The sequence below is a fragment of the Oryctolagus cuniculus genome, chromosome 16 (genome assembly GCF_051225735.1).
Source record: "Oryctolagus cuniculus isolate XC-2025 breed Fujian yellow rabbit chromosome 16, ASM5122573v1, whole genome shotgun sequence".
Lineage (NCBI taxonomy): Eukaryota > Metazoa > Chordata > Mammalia > Lagomorpha > Leporidae > Oryctolagus > Oryctolagus cuniculus.
Window position 1 is genome coordinate 90,494,677 of NC_142882.1, and position 21,710 is coordinate 90,516,386.

The 21,710-nt window shown below is 54.9% G+C and overlaps 1 protein-coding gene across 1 annotated transcript in view; it reads left to right on the forward strand.

The window, feature by feature from the left end:
* The window catches only part of LOC103345127 (ATP-binding cassette sub-family A member 13), a 302,255-nt gene that overhangs the window by 254,367 nt on the left and 26,178 nt on the right, over positions 1 to 21,710 (forward strand). The window contains exon 43 of the mRNA XM_089315631.1: positions 2,703 to 2,795. Coding sequence (XP_089171757.1) covers positions 2,703 to 2,795 — 93 coding nt within the window. The remainder of the gene's footprint in view (positions 1 to 2,702; positions 2,796 to 21,710) is intronic.

Sequence of the window (21,710 nt, forward strand, 5' to 3'; positions counted from 1 at the left end):
GATGGGAACATCACTGACACGGACGACAGGACGCTTTAGCACTGCTGCCCAGGGGTGAAAGTAGCCCGTGCTTCTGTAGAAAGCATAGATGATACAGAGCGAGCAAAGAAGGACGTAAAGCCACCATCAGTTTCACTTGTCAGCGGCTGCTGATCATGCACTTCACATGTTTCTGCCCCCGGATGTGTTTTCACAGCGTGTGCCTTTTTCTTAATGTGCACCATCATTTTACTACTGCTGTGTCGGTGCCTTTCCCCAGCGTGTTAGCGGCTCGAGAGACCACTGTTTCAGTGCTGATTAGCAGGATGCGTTCACCCACATGTGCGTTATGGTATCCTGAGCTCACCCGAGTCCAGTTTCTTACTTTTATAAGTAACTTGCTGCATACATCCATGGTGTCTGTGTTCCCTAGGGCAAGGTCCTAGGAAAGGAATTGGTTTTCAGAAAGTTAGACCAGTTTACTTCCATCAGCTGTATGTGAGATGATTTACTTAGAATTACTGAGAAAATGGTTTTTAGCTCTGAATACTTTCTGATCTGAGAACTCGTTGTTTTCACTTGAAAAAAGGATGCAAAAGGCACATTTTCCTCTGCAGTGTAGCAGAGTACACATGATAAATGTATTTCTGGCTAGAAAATAGTTTCAAATTAATTTATTTGAGGGATAATGGTGAAATTTCTTGATGTTTATTAGCCATGAACAGCTCTTTGAATATTTTGAATGTATTATTTGGCCTCTTTTCTGTATTGGATTTATTTTGTTTGGCTAATATGTGAATTTTTTTTATTGTAAATAGGTCAGCCCCTACTCATTATGTTTGTTCTAAGTTGTTATTTATTTATTCATTTATTTGAAAGAGTTACAGAGAAGAAGAGGCAGAGAGAGAGAGAGATTGTCTATCGGCTGATTCACTCTCTAAATGGCCACAACAGCGGGGTCTAGCCTAGGCCAAAGCCAGGAGCCTCTTCCAGGTCTCCCATGTGGGTGCAGGGGCCTAGGGACTTGAGCCATCTTCTACTGCTTTCCCAGGCCATAGCAGAGAGCTGGATCAGAAGTGAAGCAGCTGAGACTAGAACCGGCCTGTATGGGATATCGGCACTGCACATGGCAGCTTTACCCACTAGGCCACAATGCCGGCCCCTGGCTGAGTGATTTTAAAAGTGTATTTTCAATTATTTTTCTCATGGAGTCAACAAATTTAAAATTTTATTGGTATAACACTCTATCTGAATTATAATAATACAAATTTTTTGACAGGCAGAGTGGACAGTGAGAGAGAGAGACAGAGAGAAAGGTCTTCCTTTGCCGTTGGTTCACCCTCCAATGGCCGCCACGGCCAGCGCGCTGCGGCCGGCGCACCGCGCTGATCCGATGGCAGGAGCCAGGTACTTCTCCTGGTCTCCCATGGGGTGCAGGACCCAAGCACTTGGGCCATCCTCCACTGCACTCCCTGGCCACAGCAGAGAGCTGGCCTGGAAGAGGGGCAACCAGGACAGAATCCGGCGCCCCAACCGGGACTAGAACCCGGTGTGCCAGCGCCGCAGGGCGGAAGATTAGCCTAGTGAGCTGCGGCGCCGGCCATAATAATACAATTATAAGTTATAAGTCTTTAACACTTTTATTATAAATTAAAACTTGCATTTATATTTTATATATAATGAATTCACTTGTATTTTATACTAATGTAAAATTTTATGTTTATATTAACAGTATACTACTTTATTATCCTACTTTTTAAGTTGTAAAAATTGTCTCATTTTGAAAATATCCATTTTCCCTTTATTTCAGACTTCCTTTCATTGAATCAAGATTTCATTTGTGCCCTCTAGTGAAGTTTCTTATTCCTTTCCTTTTTTTTAAGATATATTTATTTATTTGAAAGTCAGAGTTACACAGAGAGAAGGAGAGGCAGAGAGAGAGGAGGGAGGGAGAGAAGAGAGGGAGAGAGAGAGGGAGGGAGAGAGGGAGGAAGGGAGGAAGGAAGGGAGAGAGAGAAGGAGGGAGAGAGACGGAGGGAGGGAGGGAAGGAGGGGGAGGAAGGGAGGGAGAGGGAGGGAGAGAGAGGAAGGGGGGAAGAAGGGAGGGAGAGGGAGGGAGAGAGAGGAAGGGGGGAGGGAGGGAGGGAGGGAGAGGAAGTGGGGAGGGAGGGAGGGAGAGGGAGGGAGGGAGGGAGAGAGAGGTCTTCCATCCACTGGTTCACTCTCCAGTTGGCAGCAATGGCCAGAGCTGTGCAATCTGAAGCCAGGAGTCAGCAGCTTCTTCCAGGTCTCCCACGTGGGTGCAGGGGCCCAAGCACTTGGGCCATCTTCTACTGTGTTCCCAGGCCATAGCAGAGAGCTGGATTGGAAGAGGAGCAGCCGGGTCTTGAACCGGAGACCATATAGGATGCTTCAAGCCAGGGCGTTAACCTGCTGTGCCCCAGCGCCTGCCCCTCTTATTCCTTTTCATCAAATGTTCACTTTAATTGGTTAACGTCATACTTGTTTTGTGGTTTTGTGTTATTGCTAAATGTTTCTCCAGTATTTATTTTGGAAGTGGTCCTACTAGTGTGTAGACCTGCTGATAACTCAGTTATGTCACTGTGACCAGCACAGCGTCTGTGTTCAGGGCACTTTGTTGATCGTCATGAGCGTTTGTCTTACGTGCACAGTTAGCGGGCGGCCTTGGCGCGGGTTCACATGTGTCTTCTTTCTTCCTGCAGCATGGAGGAGTGCGAGGTGCTGTGCACGAGACTGGCTGTGATGGTCCACGGCAGCTTCAGCTGCCTCGGCTCTCCTGAGCACATTAAGGACAGGTACGCCCGCGTCTCTGCTCGCCGAAATGCTTCCCGTGGAATCGACCCTGGCGCAGTGTTGTGAGCAGGTCCTGCCGCACAGCACGAGAGCACAACCCCGGGGAAGGCAGGGGTGCGTGTGCCCTCAGGAGCGAGGCACAGGACCCCCAGCCAGAGGCCAGGTGTCTCCCTGCGGCATTCTGCCTGGCTAAGATGTGATGATGGGGCGAGGGGAAGCCAGGGCCGGAAGCACCCTGGTGTGCAGGGCTCTGTCCCCGTCCACGGGGCGTCGGGGGCCTGTCTTCCACCCCGAGAGCTCTCGTCGGTGCAGGAGGGAGCGTGGGTTGCTGGGTTCTTTCTGTTCTGTCTAGGAAAGACCAGAGATGTTTTCCTGTGCCCGTGGTCCCTTGGCTGTCCTCGGGGTCCGCTGTCCCTTCGTGTCTTGTATTCCGTTTGCTTTCTGCTCGATGCGTTTGTTGCTACGTCCATGAGCATTTTTGGTATCCTGGTATACGTTAAAAAGAAGAAAAAAAACTTCGCAGTCACCTGAATGATTTGCTAATTTCCCTTTAATCTGCTGTTTCACTTGTGAACTTACGGTGATGAACATGTTTTATTTGCATTTTTCAGTGATTTTAGGCTAGACTTCTCAAGCAGAGTTGGTAAATGGCCATACATACAAAGTGTGAATTTTTTTGGGAGGAAATCACTCATGCTTTGGGGTGAGACGTATCAGGGAGCTAAGTTCCCAGTGGCTTTAGGTAGGGCCTTTGGGGTGCTCAGTCCCATTGCTGCTTGCGGCTTAGGGTCAATCGCTCGTCAGATGCACCTGCTGGACACTGCACAGCTTCAAGGGGCAAGCAGTAGCTCACACCGGGGACCTTCATGGACGTCTGCGTAAGGTCCGCAGCCCTGTCCCCGTCGCTGGCTGACTTCCCTCTGAGTTTAGCCGCTGCCTTTCAGGCCTTTGTGGACCTCAGCCCCCAGAGCCAGCGCACGGAAGCCTTGGGGAGAGTCTCTGCCCAACGCCGGGCTCTGGTTCTGGGCAGTAACCTGTGGTCTGAGGTCGAGTCGTCACTGAGCACGAACCGTGGGTCTTCACCGACGGGAAATGCCTTTTAGGACCCGCGCTGAGACGGCGCAGTTCATCCATTTTTAAAATGACCTGTGCTTTCATTCTCCTGTACCAAATAAGCCCTGAGAAGTATACATCTGACCACGGATGACTCCGTGAGGGGCAGCATTCAGGAGTAGCCACACAATGGGATATTGAGGCTCTATACTGGGGGTCACCATCACGGTGGCCTCCCTGTGACCTGGAGACCCTGACAGGAAGGGAGGCCTCAGGACAGCTGCCCTCCATGACACCCGCCTGTCCCTGGGCCACCTGCCTCCCTGTGGTCCCTAACTCAGCAAGCAGCCATCACCTTGACAGCCTTGTGGCAAGGGAGGACAGGAGCCACTCCCCCAGGGTTTCGGTGACACCGACCCAGGATGTGACCCTGGGGGTCAGTGTAGACGGATTTCATAGGGGACCTGAGTGCATGTGCTGGGCACTGCTGGGCTGCACAGAGAGGGACACTGGCATGAGAGAGGACCCGGCCTCAGGAGCGCTCTCTCCCAGCCCCTCGGCTGTGCCGTGGCTGCTGGACACGGTGCAGATCTTGCCCCCGTGGGCGTTAGGAGCCACCCAGGACCCTTCAGATCAGGTCCAGGCAAAGCCCCCTGGGGCAGGAACCTGAGGCTCCACCACAGGGAGAGGCCGCCCAGCTGTGCACAGCAGCCCTCCCCTAGGGAGGGGGAGGGACAGTGGAAAGGGGGGCATAAAGATGAAGTAAAGAGCCATGAAAACTGAAGGGAAGAATGTGGTGGGAGCTGGGGCCAGACAGGGAAAGGAGGAGAGACTGCAGGGGGCCTCTGCAGGGAGCCACGGGAGATGCCCCCGAGTCCTGAGAGATGGGGCCTGGCCCCCTGTGCTTGGAGAGCAAGTGCAGGTGCCGGCATCCCCCTCCCGGAGATGGCAGCGCCGCCCGTCCTTCCTGCCTGACCTGGCCCTGGTTCCTCTCCCTCGACTTCTTTCCTGAGTTCTGAGTACGTCCCACGTGGACGTCACGCTCAGAGAGGGGCCCCCCACCCCCGAGGGACGGCAGACCCCACCCCCCATTCCTTTCTGAGTGCCAGGGCCTGCTGGCACCTGCCTCCTCCCTTGCCTGCTGCCGTGCAGAGCATCTGAGATGCGGGCGGCTGGCAGATCCGGAGACACCTCATACCATATAGGGGGTGCTGTGCACAGTCCCCTGGGGGAGGGCGCGTGCCACGAGGGGAGCACTGGAGGGCACCTGACACGCCGTCCTCGGTGTTTCCTTGGGAAGGAGCAGGCGCAGCAGGCGCACGGGCTTAGGATGGGTTGGTCAGGGCTCTCTCAATTGCTGGGTACCCAGCTATGGGGTGGTGAGGACAAGTGGACAGTGGCCCAGAGTGTGAGAGGCCCATGCAGGGGCTGAGGGGTGTGGGCTGTGGGCCAGTGGATTTGAACCTGAGAGGTGCACTTGTGGGCAGGCTCCTGCCTCTCAGAACTGGCCAGTTCCCCCAGGGGCAGCCCCGCCACAGTGAACAGGGCCAGAAGCCAAAGCCTCAGATGAAGAAAGTAAGAGGTGACTGTGACCCACGCCCTCGGGCTGGGGGGCTTTAGGGCCACCACGTGGGGCCCTCGTGCCCCCTCTGCTGCCGGAAGCCAGCCCAGCAGACCCCTCCCCTGCCACAGTCGCGAGTTCTGGTCTCCCTGGCAGTCTTTCACCAGGTTATTTCAGTGCTACGGTCTGCACTGTGGATTTTTGCTCACTTGACCGTACTGGAGTTTGCACTAAACATGTTTCTGGGGTGCAGTCTGCACATCCCTGGGCTCCGCGGGGCCCTTGTGCACCAGTCATCAGTGATGGGGAGGGCCGCTGGGCAAGCACTGGCAGTGACCGTGTAGGCTGCGTGTGGCTGTGGAAAACAGGTCGCTGCTGCCAATCTGACGGTGTTCCTGACCCAAGTGAGCAACCAGAAATCGTGATCAACATTAGAGCTTTCAGTGGTAGGAGTGAGGCCGTCTCCTTCTGACTTGTAGTCACGTCCTTAGCACTCATTCACCAAGGGTAGCAAGGGCGTGCAGAGGTCGGTCCCGTGCAGCCTGGGCACTCTGAACCCTAAGGTCCCGGTCCCGCCGGGTTAAAAGGAGATTTTGTCCTAGGTTTCATTGGGTAATAAAGGCCTCACTACAGATGCAGAAGCAAGTTAGAGGAATAGCCGAAGCAGAGTGTGAATTTACAGGAAATCCTGCGTCTAAGTAAGTCCTCTGCTTGTTTTGAGTATTCCTGGAGCGTTGCCAGCCTTTGTGGTCTGACTCGGTTTCTCAGACTGGGCGTGTGCGTCCCTTGGTGCTGGAGGAGTCTTGGCGGTGGGAAGCTGTCGCGGCCTTCACGGTGCCCTGTCCACATGGTGTGGACTGCAGATGTCTCCAGGCTGTGGCGAGTGCTGTGTAGGGAGCAGCTGAGAGCCCATGTCTGGTTCGCACTCTGCCCTGTCACAGGGAGGCTGACGGGCCGATGGGGTGTGCAGTTACAAGGCAAGAGATTCTGATAGATCCCCATTGCAGCCCAGGCGGTGGCCACGCCCTTTCTGGAAGCCTGGCTCACTCCGTGGCTGAGAGGAGAGGGTGATGCTGGTGGGGTGTGCCAGGGAATGGGCAGGCCACGGGCTCCCTGCTATGTGTGTTTGCTTCAGCAGCCTGGGCCTCTGGACCCTGGAGTGACCGCCTTTGCATGGGCTCCAGGTCCGGGTGAGAAGGCGCCCCCGTCCCTTCAGCCACGATTCAGTTCCGGGCTGAGATTTAAGGGCTCACGTCAGAGACGACCTCAGGAGCCAGGCCGTGTCCAGCTTAGGGATGCGGGCCAGTTCCCCCCTTGTGCCGGGTGCCTGTCCTCCCACCCCTGGGTGCATTGTTGCCTGCAGGCTTTGCTTGGCCGGCTCTCCGCTGTGCCAGTACTGTCCACCTCCATGGATGCTCACGATGGCACATCCTTCCGCCTCCCAAGAATCTGCCTTCCAGAACGGGGGGGTCTCTTCCCTTGGCTAACCTTCTCATCTTAAGCATCCATTTGCACCCTGCTTGCCAAAAGATGTGCACGGTGTTAACTTTCTGGGAAACTGACTTGGTCCTGTTGACTGGTCAGCCCCTGAGAAGAAAAGAATTCATGTTTAATCTCTCATGGTACTGCCCTCTCTCTGCACCTGCGGTATCTCAGTACTGCTGTGTCCATCACCTGTGCTGTGTCAGTACTGCTGTGTCCATCACCTGTGCTGTGTCAGTACTGCTGTGTCCATCACCTGTGCTGTGTCAGTACTGCTGTGTCATCACCTGTGCTGTGTCAGTACTGCTGTGTCCATCACCTGTGCTGTGTCAGTACTGCTGTGTCATCACCTGTGCTGTGTCAGTACTGCTGTGTCCATGCTCCTGTGCTGTGTCAGTACTGCTGTGTCCATCACCTGTGCTGTGTCAGTACTGCTGTGTCCATCACCTGTGCTGTGTCAGTACTGCTGTGTCCATCACCTGTGCTGTGTCAGTACTGCTGTGTCCATCACCTGTGCTGTCTCAGTACTGTGTGTCCATCACCTGTGCTGTGTCAGTACTGCTGTGTCCATGCTCCTGTACTGTGTCAGTACTGCTGTGTCCATCACCTGTGCTGTCTCAGTACTGCTGTGTCCATCACCTGTGCTGTGTCAGTACTGCTGTGTCCATCACCTGTGCTGTGTCAGTACTGCTGTGTCCATCACCTGTGCTGTGTCAGTACTGCTGTGTCCACGCTCCTGTGCTATGTCAGTACTGCTGTGTCCGTCACCTGTGCTGTGTCAGTGCTGCTGTGTCCATCACCTGTGCTGTGTCAGTACTGCTGTGTCATCACCTGTGCTGTGTCAGTACTGCTGTGTCCATCACCTGTGCTGTGTCAGTACTGCTGTGTCATCACCTGTGCTGTGTCAGTACTGCTGTGTCCGTCACCTGTGCTGTCTCAGTACTGCTGTGTCCATCACCTGTGCTGTCTCAGTACTGTGTGTCCATCACCTGTGCTGTGTCAGTACTGCTGTGTCCACACTCCTGTGCTGTGTCAGTACTGCTGTGTCCATGCTCCTGTGCTGTGTCAGTACTGCTGTGTCCATCACCTGTGCTGTGTCAGTACTGCTGTGTCCATCACCTGTGCTGTGTCAGTACTGCTGTGTCCATGCTCCTGTGCTGTGTCAGTACTGCTGTGTCCGTCACCTGTGCTGTGTCAGTACTGCTGTGTCCGTCACCTGTGCTGTGTCAGTACTGCTGTGTCATCACCTGTGCTGTCTCAGTACTGCTGTGTCCATCTCCTGTGCTGTGTCAGTACTGCTGTGTCCATCACCTGTGCTGTCTCAGTACTGCTGTGTCCATCACCTGTGCTGTCTCAGTACTGCTGTGTCATCACCTGTGCTGTGTCAGTACTGCTGTGTCCATCACCTGTGCTGTCTCAGTACTGCTGTGTCATCACCTGTGCTGTCTCAGTACTGCTGTGTCCATCACCTGTGCTGTGTCAGTACTGCTGTGTCCATCACCTGTGCTGTGTCAGTACTGCTGTGTCATCACCTGTGCTGTGTCAGTACTGCTGTGTCATCACCTGTGCTGTGTCGGTAATGCTGTGTCATCACCTGTGCTGTGTCAGTACTGCTGTGTCCACACTCCTGTGCTGTGTCAGTACTGCTGTGTCCATGCTCCTGTGCTGTCTCAGTACTGCTGTGTCCATCACCTGTGCTGTCTCAGTACTGCTGTGTCCATGCTCCTGTGCTGTGTCAGTACTGCTGTGTCCATCACCTGTGCTGTGTCAGTACTGCTGTGTCCATCACCTGTGCTGTGTCAGTACTGCTGTGTCCATCACCTGTGCTGTGTCAGTACTGCTGTGTCCATCACCTGTGCTGTGTCGGTACTGCTGTGTCCACGCTCCTGTGCTGTCTCAGTACTGCTGTGTCCGTCACCTGTGCTGTGTCAGTACTGCTGTGTCCGTCACCTGTGCTGTGTCAGTACTGCTGTGTCCATCTCCTGTGCTGTGTCAGTACTGCTGTGTCCATCACCTGTGCTGTCTCAGTACTGCTGTGTCCATCACCTGTGCTGTCTCAGTACTGCTGTGTCATCACCTGTGCTGTGTCAGTACTGCTGTGTCCATCACCTGTGCTGTCTCAGTACTGCTGTGTCATCACCTGTGCTGTGTCAGTACTGCTGTGTCCATCACCTGTGCTGTGTCAGTACTGCTGTGTCATCACCTGTGCTGTGTCAGTACTGCTGTGTCATCACCTGTGCTGTCTCAGTACTGCTGTGTCATCACCTGTGCTGTGTCAGTACTGCTGTGTCCATCACCTGTGCTGTCTCAGTACTGCTGTGTCATCACCTGTGCTGTGTCAGTACTGCTGTGTCCATCACCTGTGCTGTGTCAGTACTGCTGTGTCCATCACCTGTGCTGTCTCAGTACTTCTGTGTCCATCACCTGTGCTGTGTCAGTACTGCTGTGTCCATCACCTGTGCTGTGTCAGTACTGCTGTGTCATCACCTGTGCTGTGTCGGTAATGCTGTGTCCATCACCTGTGCTGTGTCAGTACTGCTGTGTCCATCACCTGTGCTGTCTCAGTACTGCTGTGTCCATCACCTGTGCTGTGTCAGTACTCCTGTGTCCATCACCTGTGCTGTGTCGGTACTGCTGTGTCCATGCTCCTGTGCTGTCTCAGTACTGCTGTGTCCATCACCTGTGCTGTGTCGGTACTCCTGTGTCCATCACCTGTGCTGTGTCAGTACTGCTGTGTCCGTCACCTGTGCTGTCTCAGTACTGCTGTGTCCATCACCTGTGCTGTGTCAGTACTGCTGTGTCCGTCACCTGTGCTGTGTCGGTACTGCTGTGTCCACGCTCCTGTGCTGTGTCAGTACTGCTGTGTCCGTCACCTGTGCTGTGTCAGTACTGCTGTGTCCACGCTCCTGTGCTGTCTCAGTACTGCTGTGTCCGTCACCTGTGCTGTGTCAGTACTGCTGTGTCCGTCACCTGTGCTGTGTCAGTACTGCTGTGTCCATCACCTGTGCTGTGTCAGTACTGCTGTGTCCGTCACCTGTGCTGTGTCAGTACTGCTGTGTCCATCTCCTGTGCTGTGTCAGTACTGCTGTGTCCATCACCTGTGCTGTCTCAGTACTGCTGTGTCCATCACCTGTGCTGTCTCAGTACTGCTGTGTCATCACCTGTGCTGTGTCAGTACTGCTGTGTCCATCACCTGTGCTGTCTCAGTACTGCTGTGTCCATCACCTGTGCTGTGTCAGTACTGCTGTGTCATCACCTGTGCTGTGTCAGTACTGCTGTGTCCATCACCTGTGCTGTGTCAGTACTGCTGTGTCATCACCTGTGCTGTGTCAGTACTGCTGTGTCATCACCTGTGCTGTGTCAGTACTGCTGTGTCATCACCTGTGCTGTGTCGGTACTGCTGTGTCCATCACCTGTGCTGTGTCGGTACTGCTGTGTCCACGCTCCTGTGCTGTGTCAGTACTGCTGTGTCCATGCTCCTGTGCTGTCTCAGTACTGCTGTGTCCATCACCTGTGCTGTCTCAGTACTGCTGTGTCCATCACCTGTGCTGTGTCAGTACTCCTGTGTCCATCACCTGTGCTGTGTCGGTACTGCTGTGTCCATGCTCCTGTGCTGTCTCAGTACTGCTGTGTCCATCACCTGTGCTGTGTCGGTACTCCTGTGTCCATCACCTGTGCTGTGTCAGTACTGCTGTGTCCATCACCTGTGCTGTGTCGGTACTCCTGTGTCCATCACCTGTGCTGTGTCAGTACTGCTGTGTCCATGCTCCTGTGCTGTCTCAGTACTGCTGTGTCCATCACCTGTGCTGTGTCGGTACTCCTGTGTCCATCACCTGTGCTGTGTCAGTACTGCTGTGTCCGTCACCTGTGCTGTCTCAGTACTGCTGTGTCCATCACCTGTGCTGTCTCAGTACTGCTGTGTCCGTCACCTGTGCTGTGTCAGTACTGCTGTGTCCATCACCTGTGCTGTGTCAGTACTGCTGTGTCCATCACCTGTGCTGTGTCAGTACTGCTGTGTCCATCACCTGTGCTGTGTCAGTACTGCTGTGTCCATGCTCCTGTGCTGTGTCAGTACTGCTGTGTCCATCACCTGTGCTGTCTCAGTACTGCTGTGTCCATCACCTGTGCTGTCTCAGTACTGCTGTGTCCATCACCTGTGCTGTGTCAGTACTGCTGTGTCCATCACCTGTGCTGTGTCAGTACTGCTGTGTCCATCACCTGTGCTGTGTCAGTACTGCTGTGTCCATGCTCCTGTGCTGTGTCAGTACTGCTGTGTCCATGCTCCTGTACTGTGTCAGTACTGCTGTGTCCATCAGCTGTGCTGTCTCAGTACTGCTGTGTCCATCACCTGTGCTGTCTCAGTACTGCTGTGTCCATCACCTGTGCTGTGTCAGTACTGCTGTGTCCATCACCTGTGCTGTGTCAGTACTGCTGTGTCCATCACCTGTGCTGTGTCAGTACTGCTGTGTCCATCAGCTGTGCTGTCTCAGTACTGCTGTGTCCATCAGCTGTGCTGTGTCAGTACTGCTGTGTCCATCACCTGTGCTGTGTCAGTACTGCTGTGTCCATGCTCCTGTGCTGTGTCAGTACTGCTGTGTCCATCAGCTGTGCTGTCTCAGTACTGCTGTGTCCATCACCTGTGCTGTCTCAGTACTGCTGTGTCCATCACCTGTGCTGTCTCAGTACTCCTGTGTCCATCACCTGTGCTGTGTCAGTACTGCTGTGTCGATGCTCCTGTGCTGTGTCAGTACTGCTGTGTCCGTCACCTGTGCTGTCTCAGTACTGCTGTGTCCTTCACCTGTGCTGTGTCAGTACTGCTCTCCCATGCTCCTCTGCTGTGTCAGTACTGCTGTGTCCATCACCTGTGCTGTGTCAGTACTGCTGTGTCCGTCACCTGTGCTGTGTCAGTACTGCTGTGTCCACGCTCCTGTGCTGTGTCAGTACTGCTGTGTCATCACCTGTGCTGTGTCAGTACTGCTGTGTCCGTCACCTGTGCTGTGTCAGTACTGCTGTGTCCATCACCTGTGCTGTGTCAGTACTGCTGTGTCCATGCTCCTGTGCTGTGTCAGTACTGCTGTGTCCATCAGCTGTGCTGTGTCGGTACTGCTGTGTCCATGCTCCTGTGCTGTGTCAGTACTGCTGTGTCCACGCTCCTGTGCTGTGTCAGTACTGCTGTGTCCATCACCTGTGCTGTGTCGGTACTGCTGTGTCCACGCTCCTGTGCTGTGTCAGTACTGCTGTGTCATCACCTGTGCTGTGTCAGTACTGCTGTTTCCATCAGCTGTGCTGTGTCAGTACTGCTGTGTCATCACCTGTGCTGTGTCAGTACTGCTGTGTCCATCACCTGTGCTGTGTCAGTACTGCTGTGTCCATCACCTGTGCTGCCTCAGTACTGCTGTGTCCGTCACCTGTGCTGTGTCAGTACTGCTGTGTCCATCACCTGTGCTGTCTCAGTACTGCTGTGTCCATCACCTGTGCTGTGTCAGTACTGCTGTGTCCATGCTCCTGTGCTGTGTCAGTACTGCTGTGTCCACACTCCTGTGCTGTGTCAGTACTGCTGTGTCCATGCTCCTGTGCTGTCTCAGTACTGCTGTGTCCCTCACCTGTGCTGTGTCAGTACTGCTGTGTCATCACCTGTGCTGTGTCGGTACTGCTGTGTCCATGCTCCTGTGCTGTCTCAGTACTGCTGTGTCCCTCACCTGTGCTGTGTCAGTACTCCTGTGTCCATCACCTGTGCTGTGTCGGTACTGCTGTGTCCATGCTCCTGTGCTGTCTCAGTACTGCTGTGTCCATCACCTGTGCTGTGTCGGTACTCCTGTGTCCATCACCTGTGCTGTGTCAGTACTGCTGTGTCCGTCACCTGTGCTGTCTCAGTACTGCTGTGTCCATCACCTGTGCTGTGTCAGTACTGCTGTGTCCGTCACCTGTGCTGTGTCGGTACTGCTGTGTCCACGCTCCTGTGCTGTGTCAGTACTGCTGTGTCCGTCACCTGTGCTGTGTCAGTACTGCTGTGTCCACGCTCCTGTGCTGTCTCAGTACTGCTGTGTCCGTCACCTGTGCTGTGTCAGTACTGCTGTGTCCGTCACCTGTGCTGTGTCAGTACTGCTGTGTCCATCACCTGTGCTGTGTCAGTACTGCTGTGTCCGTCACCTGTGCTGTGTCAGTACTGCTGTGTCCATCTCCTGTGCTGTGTCAGTACTGCTGTGTCCATCACCTGTGCTGTCTCAGTACTGCTGTGTCCATCACCTGTGCTGTCTCAGTACTGCTGTGTCATCACCTGTGCTGTGTCAGTACTGCTGTGTCCATCACCTGTGCTGTCTCAGTACTGCTGTGTCCATCACCTGTGCTGTGTCAGTACTGCTGTGTCATCACCTGTGCTGTGTCAGTACTGCTGTGTCCATCACCTGTGCTGTGTCAGTACTGCTGTGTCATCACCTGTGCTGTGTCAGTACTGCTGTGTCATCACCTGTGCTGTGTCAGTACTGCTGTGTCATCACCTGTGCTGTGTCGGTACTGCTGTGTCCATCACCTGTGCTGTGTCGGTACTGCTGTGTCCACGCTCCTGTGCTGTGTCAGTACTGCTGTGTCCATGCTCCTGTGCTGTCTCAGTACTGCTGTGTCCATCACCTGTGCTGTCTCAGTACTGCTGTGTCCATCACCTGTGCTGTGTCAGTACTCCTGTGTCCATCACCTGTGCTGTGTCGGTACTGCTGTGTCCATGCTCCTGTGCTGTGTCAGTACTGCTGTGTCCATCACCTGTGCTGTGTCAGTACTGCTGTGTCATCACCTGTGCTGTCTCAGTACTGCTGTGTCCATCACCTGTGCTGTGTCGGTACTCCTGTGTCCATCACCTGTGCTGTGTCAGTACTGCTGTGTCCATCACCTGTGCTGTGTCGGTACTCCTGTGTCCATCACCTGTGCTGTGTCAGTACTGCTGTGTCCATGCTCCTGTGCTGTCTCAGTACTGCTGTGTCCATCACCTGTGCTGTGTCGGTACTCCTGTGTCCATCACCTGTGCTGTGTCAGTACTGCTGTGTCCGTCACCTGTGCTGTCTCAGTACTGCTGTGTCCATCACCTGTGCTGTCTCAGTACTGCTGTGTCCGTCACCTGTGCTGTGTCAGTACTGCTGTGTCCATCACCTGTGCTGTGTCAGTACTGCTGTGTCCATCACCTGTGCTGTGTCAGTACTGCTGTGTCCATCACCTGTGCTGTGTCAGTACTGCTGTGTCCATGCTCCTGTGCTGTGTCAGTACTGCTGTGTCCATCACCTGTGCTGTCTCAGTACTGCTGTGTCCATCACCTGTGCTGTCTCAGTACTGCTGTGTCCATCACCTGTGCTGTGTCAGTACTGCTGTGTCCGTCACCTGTGCTGTGTCAGTACTGCTGTGTCCATCACCTGTGCTGTGTCAGTACTGCTGTGTCCATGCTCCTGTGCTGTGTCAGTACTGCTGTGTCCATGCTCCTGTACTGTGTCAGTACTGCTGTGTCCATCAGCTGTGCTGTCTCAGTACTGCTGTGTCCATCACCTGTGCTGTCTCAGTACTGCTGTGTCCATCACCTGTGCTGTGTCAGTACTGCTGTGTCCATCACCTGTGCTGTGTCAGTACTGCTGTGTCCATCACCTGTGCTGTGTCAGTACTGCTGTGTCCATCAGCTGTGCTGTCTCAGTACTGCTGTGTCCATCAGCTGTGCTGTGTCAGTACTGCTGTGTCCATCACCTGTGCTGTGTCAGTACTGCTGTGTCCATGCTCCTGTGCTGTGTCAGTACTGCTGTGTCCATCAGCTGTGCTGTCTCAGTACTGCTGTGTCCATCACCTGTGCTGTCTCAGTACTGCTGTGTCCATCACCTGTGCTGTCTCAGTACTCCTGTGTCCATCACCTGTGCTGTGTCAGTACTGCTGTGTCCATCACCTGTGCTGTGTCAGTACTGCTGTGTCATCACCTGTGCTGTGTCAGTACTGCTGTGTCATCACCTGTGCTGTGTCGGTACTGCTGTGTCCATCACCTGTGCTGTCTCAGTACTGCTGTGTCATCACCTGTGCTGTGTCAGTACTGCTGTGTCCATCACCTGTGCTGTCTCAGTACTGCTGTGTCCATCACCTGTGCTGTGTCAGTACTGCTGTGTCATCACCTGTGCTGTGTCAGTACTGCTGTGTCATCACCTGTGTTGTGTCAGTACTGCTCTCCCATGCTCTTCTGCTCAGAGGTTCAGCTGCCAGCTGTGACAGACATTCCTGCAGGCTTTCACTGGAAACCTGTGATAATCACCCATGGAGAGCACAAGTGCTCCTGGAGACTTTAGGTTTTGTTCAGGCTCCATTGAGGGGGTAAACATTTACTTCTTTCTTTATAGATTCTTTATTTATAAGGCTTATTTCTCTATTTTGAAAGTAAGAGTTAAAGGGAGAGTGGCAGGTAGGGGGAGAGAGATCTTCATCTGCTGGTCATTCCCAGGTGGCACAGTGATTAGTGCTGGTCCCGGCTGAAGCCAGGAGCTTCATCCAGGTCTTTCACGTGGGTGCAGGGGCCCAAGCACTTGGGCCACCTTCTGCTGCTTCCCCAGGTGCATTAGCTGGGAGCTGGATCAGAAGTGGAGCAGCTGGGGAACGGGCTTCCATTTGGGATGTCGGTGTTGTCCACGCTGACTTTACCTGCTAGGCCACAGCGCCAGCCCGAGGGTTAATATTCAGACTTTGAATTCCTTTGCTCCCTACACTGGGTCCTGCTTTGTTCTCAAGCCTGGTCATCCCTGTTCCCCCTTCTTCTATATCTTGTTTGATCCTAGCAGGTGGTCAACAACGCTCGGACCTTGAGTGTTGGATTCCAATTATTACCTGAATTTTACATTAATTTTTAAGGATTTTTAAAAAATTTATTTGAAAGGCAGACACAGAGAGATCTTCTGGGGATGAACTTGAAGCTTCCAAAGCCCAGAGTCTGCAGCCAGAAGTGGCCCAGGGTGCCCTAAGATTGGGGGAGAAGGGAAGGTAGGGGCTGCTTACGAGGAAAACTAAGCCCTATCAGAGCCACAGGACGTTTCAGACCCAGAGACTCTTCATTTCCTGTCGGACATGAAAGCTTTAGGAAGAAGCCGTCGTGGGTGTTCACGTAACCAGTGACACCTGGGAGGACACTGGAGAGTCGCGTTAGTAGGTCCTCTTCTACCAAAGGAAACGCAGCGTGATGGTGTGTGGGCTCCCCGGGGACGATGATCCGGGCCCTCGCACCTTAAGTGACACCATCTGCTCAGTGTGGCCACTTGGACTTCATACTTCCATAAGACATTGCCGTAAGCTGAGCGGTTCAGAGGATCACATCACCACCAACGAATCGGCTCATTGGAAAATAGGCATTGACCGGATATGGTTACGCCGCTTCCACGAGCAGGCAGGAAGTACGCACAAAATGGCACGTGGTGGTGTCTTCCGTGCAGTGGGCTGGGATCTGCTGTGTGCTGAGCTGCCCGTCTCCTTTCACTCTGCTTTAAAGCGTCATGGGATGCAGCTGCTGCTGCCAGCCGCCGCGTTCATTCTCTTCGCTGCGGATGGTTTTGTTGAGAGAGAGCCGTGCGCGCATCTCCGCAGCTCGGCGTGATGGCGCCGTTAGTCATCTCGTTCGTTTTCACAGCAGCGCGCTGTAGGCCCGGAGTTAATGCTGTCCCCGCGTAACTGCCCGGGAGGGGTTTTGGTCATCTTGGGCTGGGCGTTTCGGGGCATGGCTCTCGTCCTGCAGGTTCAGGTCATGAGTGATGTCACCAGAGCCGTCCTTCAGCAGAGGGAAAACCCTGCTCCCTTTCTGCTATTCCCTGCCTGAGCAGGCAGAGTGCGGAGATGGGCGTGCGGGAGACACTGTTACCTGGCTCAGCTTTTTTAGAACTGGGGACCCAGTCATGGCGCGATTCCTGTTCCTTCCCTCGGGTTAGCCGATCGGCTTCTTACTGGGATGGTGAACGTTCTTTGCTGCCCTCAGGAAACCCATGGGGCAGTGTCAGACAGACAGAGACTGATGAGCAAATGTGTGACCATGACCACTGTCACCCTGAGCAAACGCTGGTGATGCTTCTCATTTACATAACAAATGGGCCTGAAGGCTTGTGGAGGGCGGAGGAGTTGAGTGGTGAGTTAGGCGGCCCTGTAAGTCCCTGGTGGGAGAGACAGACCAGACGCTGTGTGAGAGAGAAAGAACCCTGAGAAGGCGTCAGAGCTCCCGCGGTTGTAGTTGGGGAAGAAGGAACACAGGCCTGGTGTTTCAGGGGAAGCTCAGTGCCATGGGCAAGGAGCTGGTTACACCGCCTCCGGCGCCAGCCCCGAGAGCCCTTGCAGAGAGGCCCGGGGAGAAGTCGGATCACGCTCGGCCCAGCGTGACTGCCGGTGGGATACGGCACAGCTGTGCACTTGAGGACTTTGGGGATCAAATCTCAAGACAGGAGGTTTAAGTCCTAGGATAGAAAAACGGAGCCACAAGGGGCAGTGGTGAGAGAGGAGAGGGGTGGCCAAGGGAACAGCCGCTCTCGCTCTCGGCTGGAGGGGGCACGAGAAGCGGCCCCAGCGGGGAGAAGGCAGCCCTGGTGTAGGCGCCTCGTGGGAAGCTGACTGGTCCAGCTCAGGAGAGGTGGGGGAGTGGGGAGTGGGGAGGGGTGAGGGCTCAGGGGGCCGTGGGTCATTCATGGTGAGCAAGGTGGGGGAGGTCCGCCCACGTGCCCGTCAGTCAGAGGGCAGCGTGCGAGGACCCCTCCAGGCCGCGCTGGCTGTGACCCAGAGGCGTGGGTGGCGCAGCTCCACTGGGCTCTGAGCCCGTGTTTCAGACTCTGGTCACCTGGGCCCAGGCCACCGCGTTTCTTCTCATCGTGGCAAACGCAGGCCATGGCAAAACGCTTCCCGTGTGTTGTGTTGTTTGCTCTCAACAACACAGCTGGCTGCCGTTGTACCCACTTCCCTGCCAGCAAACCGAGGCTGCGGAGGGAGGCGGAGGGCCCGAGGCGCAGCTCGAAGCTGCTTACTCCCGCGCTGCCGTGCGGCCTCGGGGCCGCTACCTGGAGCGTGGGCGGCAGCGCCTGCTGCAGGCGAAGTGGTTGCGGAGAGCTGCGCGGCCTGCTGGGTCCACCTCACGTGCTTGCGGGGAGCAGGCTGCCCTCGCGGCCGAGCTGCGCTGCTGCTGGGTGCTGGTCTGGGCTCTGCTGCTGGGGCCTGCGACTTGGCTTCATGGCAAGGCATCAAGGTGGGCGGCCGACGGTGGCCCGGCTGTCACCCTTGCCCCACGTTCCCGCCTCCTGGCTTTGGGCTGGCCCAGCCTTGGTTGTTGGAATTTGGGAGATGAACTAGTGGTTGGAAAACTCTCTCTCTCCTCTCTCTCCTTTCTCTCTCCTCTGTCTCCTCTCTTTCTCTGTTAGGCCGTCACAAAACACACCAAACACCGGAGTAAGGGAAAGGGTTTATTGGGGAAACCCAGCAGGCTGGAGGGAAGGGACGAAGAAGGAAAAGAGAGAGAAGGAGAGTGTGTGAGAGAGAGAGAGAGAGGAGAGAAGAGAGACGAGAGGAGCCAAGAGAGCACGTGTTCAGGAACAGGCCCTTTTAAAACTTTGCCGGGGTGGGCAGGGAAGCAGGAGCAGAGAATCCCATTAGGATGGGGGTGGAGCTGGACCACAGAGGTTGGGCCACGTGGCCACCTGGTTTCCAGCGGGGAGGGGGGGGGGACAGAGCTTGGGATGCAAATCAGGGTGTAGATCGCGCCATAGATAAAACTGCACCATTTTCCTAACACTCTGTCTCTCCTGTCTCCTCCCCGCCCCCAGTCTCCTCTCTCTCTCTCTCTCTCTCTCTCTCTCCTTTGTCTCTATCTTCTGTCTCCTCTCTCTCCTCCACTCTTTCTCTCCCCTCTCATCTCTCTGTCTCCTCTCTCTCTCTCCCTCCTTCCCCTCTCCCCCTCCCTCCCTCTCCTCTCTTTCCCTTCCTTCCTTCTCCCCATTCTCCCCCCTTTAGTGCAGACTGAGTAATAGACATAAGGCACTGGACAGGGTGCTCCCCTCCTCACCCCTCCTCTCCCCTCCTCTCCCCTCCTTTCCCCTCCCCTCCTCTCCCCTCCTGTCCCCTCCCCTCCCCTCCTCTCCCCTCCTGTCCCCTCCCCTCCCCTCCCCTCCCCTCCTGTCCTCTCCCCTCCCCTCCCCTCCCCTCCCCTGCCCCCTTTAGTGCAGACTAAGTAATAGACATAAGGCAATGGACAGGGTGCTCTCCTCCTCTCCCCTCCTCTCCCCTCCTCTCCCCTCCCCTCCTATCCCCTCCCCTCCTCTCCCCTGCCCCCTTTAGTGCAGACTAATAGACATAAGGCAATGGACAGGGTGCTCCTCTCCCCTCCCTTCTCCTCCTTCCTTCTCTCCCCTCCCTTCCCCTCCCCTCCCCTCCTCTCCCCTCTCCCCTTTAGTGCAGGCTAAGTAATAGACATAAGTAATAGACTAAGTAATAGACATAAGTAATAGACTAAGTAATAGACATAAGGCAATGGACAGGGCGCTCCTCTAGAGAGAGGGGTTTGCAGTCAGAACTGTGCCCACCGCCCGCGTGACTCTGCAAGGCAGGGCTCTCTGCAGTGGGAACAACTGTGCACATCTTGGGTGCATTAAAAAGACAAGGAGCCCCCCGGGATGTTGGGCTTCCTCTCAGCTGAGCTGCAGACGTCCCCCAAGAGCGACATTTCCACAGCTCGCTGCCCCCCTGCCCCCTCCCAGGTGGTCTCTGGCAGGCTCCACCCACTCACAGAGCCCCTGCATGTTAGCTGACAACATGGCCACATGGAAATAACTGCACTCCCAGTTTTCATTAAGGCTACTTGTGGCCAAGAAATGAAGAAGAGACACCTACAACAAAGGGGTGTGACTTCATAGAGAGGGCCGTGAAGAATTTTTTGGCCCCTCCCTTCTTTTGACTTGAATGCATATATGATGGTTAGAGATGAAGCAGCCACTTTGGGCCAGGAGGCAACCTTTGGGAGGGAGCCCTGTGAAGCAGCACGGTTGACTTTGGATCAGAGGAATGCTTTATCTGCTCCAGACTCTAACGTCACTCATATCCCTGCTGCTTTGGGTCACCCACCGCTCATACGCGAATGTAAACAGGATAACGTTCCCCGTGACGTGTACAATAGAGGCCCCGTTTCCTGCTGTTTTCTAGCTCTGCCCAGTGGAGGGATGCTCTGAGGGAGACTTCCGTCTCTGTTGACGTCTGCGTCTCTCACGTGTAGGACAGTGCCTGGAGCTTGGTGTGTGCTCAGAGCAGGAGTATTAGTGAACCAGGCAAAGTCGGGGCTGCAGACGGAGGCAGACTCTTGGTGGTGACGCCTCCTCCCGCACGGCCGGAGCAGCTCGGACGAGCCTGCGAGCATGTGGCTCTGTCTAGCCTAACGAACGACTGCTACTAACAGCAATTATCGACCCCTGCGATAAAGACGTGCGTTCTGCTCCCATTTATCATGGGCAGAGCGACCCTGCCTTCTGCAGTGTTCACCGTCCTTGGCTGCCTTTAGGAGCGGGCGCTGTCTGCCCGCAGCATCCCCATTAACAGAGACATCAGGTGTGTGGTGCAGGCCTAATTGCTGCCGTGGCCTTGGCAATATTTTGCTGTCACCCCCTCCGCAGGAGAGCCAGGTTCAGCGCGGGTGCTCGCCGGCTGCAGTGCAGACAGCAAAACAGCTGTGCGTTCTGAATGTGAACACGGCCTGAGCACGAGCAGACGGAGCCTCGCAAGGGGGGGATTTCTCACGGGCAGGGCATTTCCGGTTTGAAACGCATCAGGGTTCGAGTTTGGGAGATTTATTTAGTCTGGGTTCAGTCAGCCTGTACTTGTTTGGATATGTGCGTGTGCGTTCAGAGACAAAGCATGAGTGCTCAACATTGCTTTATTACAGTTTACAATAATTTTTAAAGATTCATTTTAAATAAATAGCGTTAGAGGGCGGAGAGAATAAGGAAGAGAGAGCGATCGATCTTCTATCCACTCACTCACTTGTCAGACAGCCACAGTGGCAGGGGTTGGGCCACACTGGAGCCAGAAGCTGGGAACTCCCCGGAGGTCTCCCACGTGGGTGCAGGGACCCACGCCCTCGGGCCACCTGCTGCTGCCCTCCCAGGCACATTAGCAGGGAGCCGGATTGGAAGTGGAGCGGCCGGTTCAAACTGGTGCCCGTATGGGATGCCAGCGCTTCAAGCTGCAGCTTACCTAGCAGAGCTACAACACCGGCCCCTAGACTGATTTTTAAAATGTGACTTTTTGGTTCCCTTTTGATAAAAACATCTGAAAAACTCTGTATCAGATTTCGTGACAAAAATGCTGAGACTCTCGTGACCGCTCAGTGCCTTGTAATGACAGTGGCTCAGCCCTGGGAGCCTGCAGGTACGCGGGAACAGGCTGCCCCGGGCAGGACGTGGCTGGGCAGCTCTGCCCCGTCGCTTTCTCGTCCTCCTCCTGTACCAGGCTGGGAAGTCTGAAGCCCCAAAACCCACAGGCCCAGCGTGCAAGGGCAAGTGTGCCTCGAGCCTCAGGTGCCGTCACACCCGCTAATGCCCCTTTAGCCAAACCAAGTCACAGGGCCCAGAGAAGAACAGCGAAGCCATCCTCCCGTGGTGGAGGAACACGGCAGGGTTACCTGGCAGAGAGCACGGAGGTGGGCGGAGCCAGGAAGCGGGGCTCCAGCTACAGTGCGCCATCTCCAGGCATCTCGTCATCAATCTAGTGGGACCGTGGTCATCATCGTGTTCCTTTGCTTTGTAACTGCTGAACACACACCCTACAGTTGGTCTCGAGGATGTGATTCGACGGTTTTTAGTGTTTT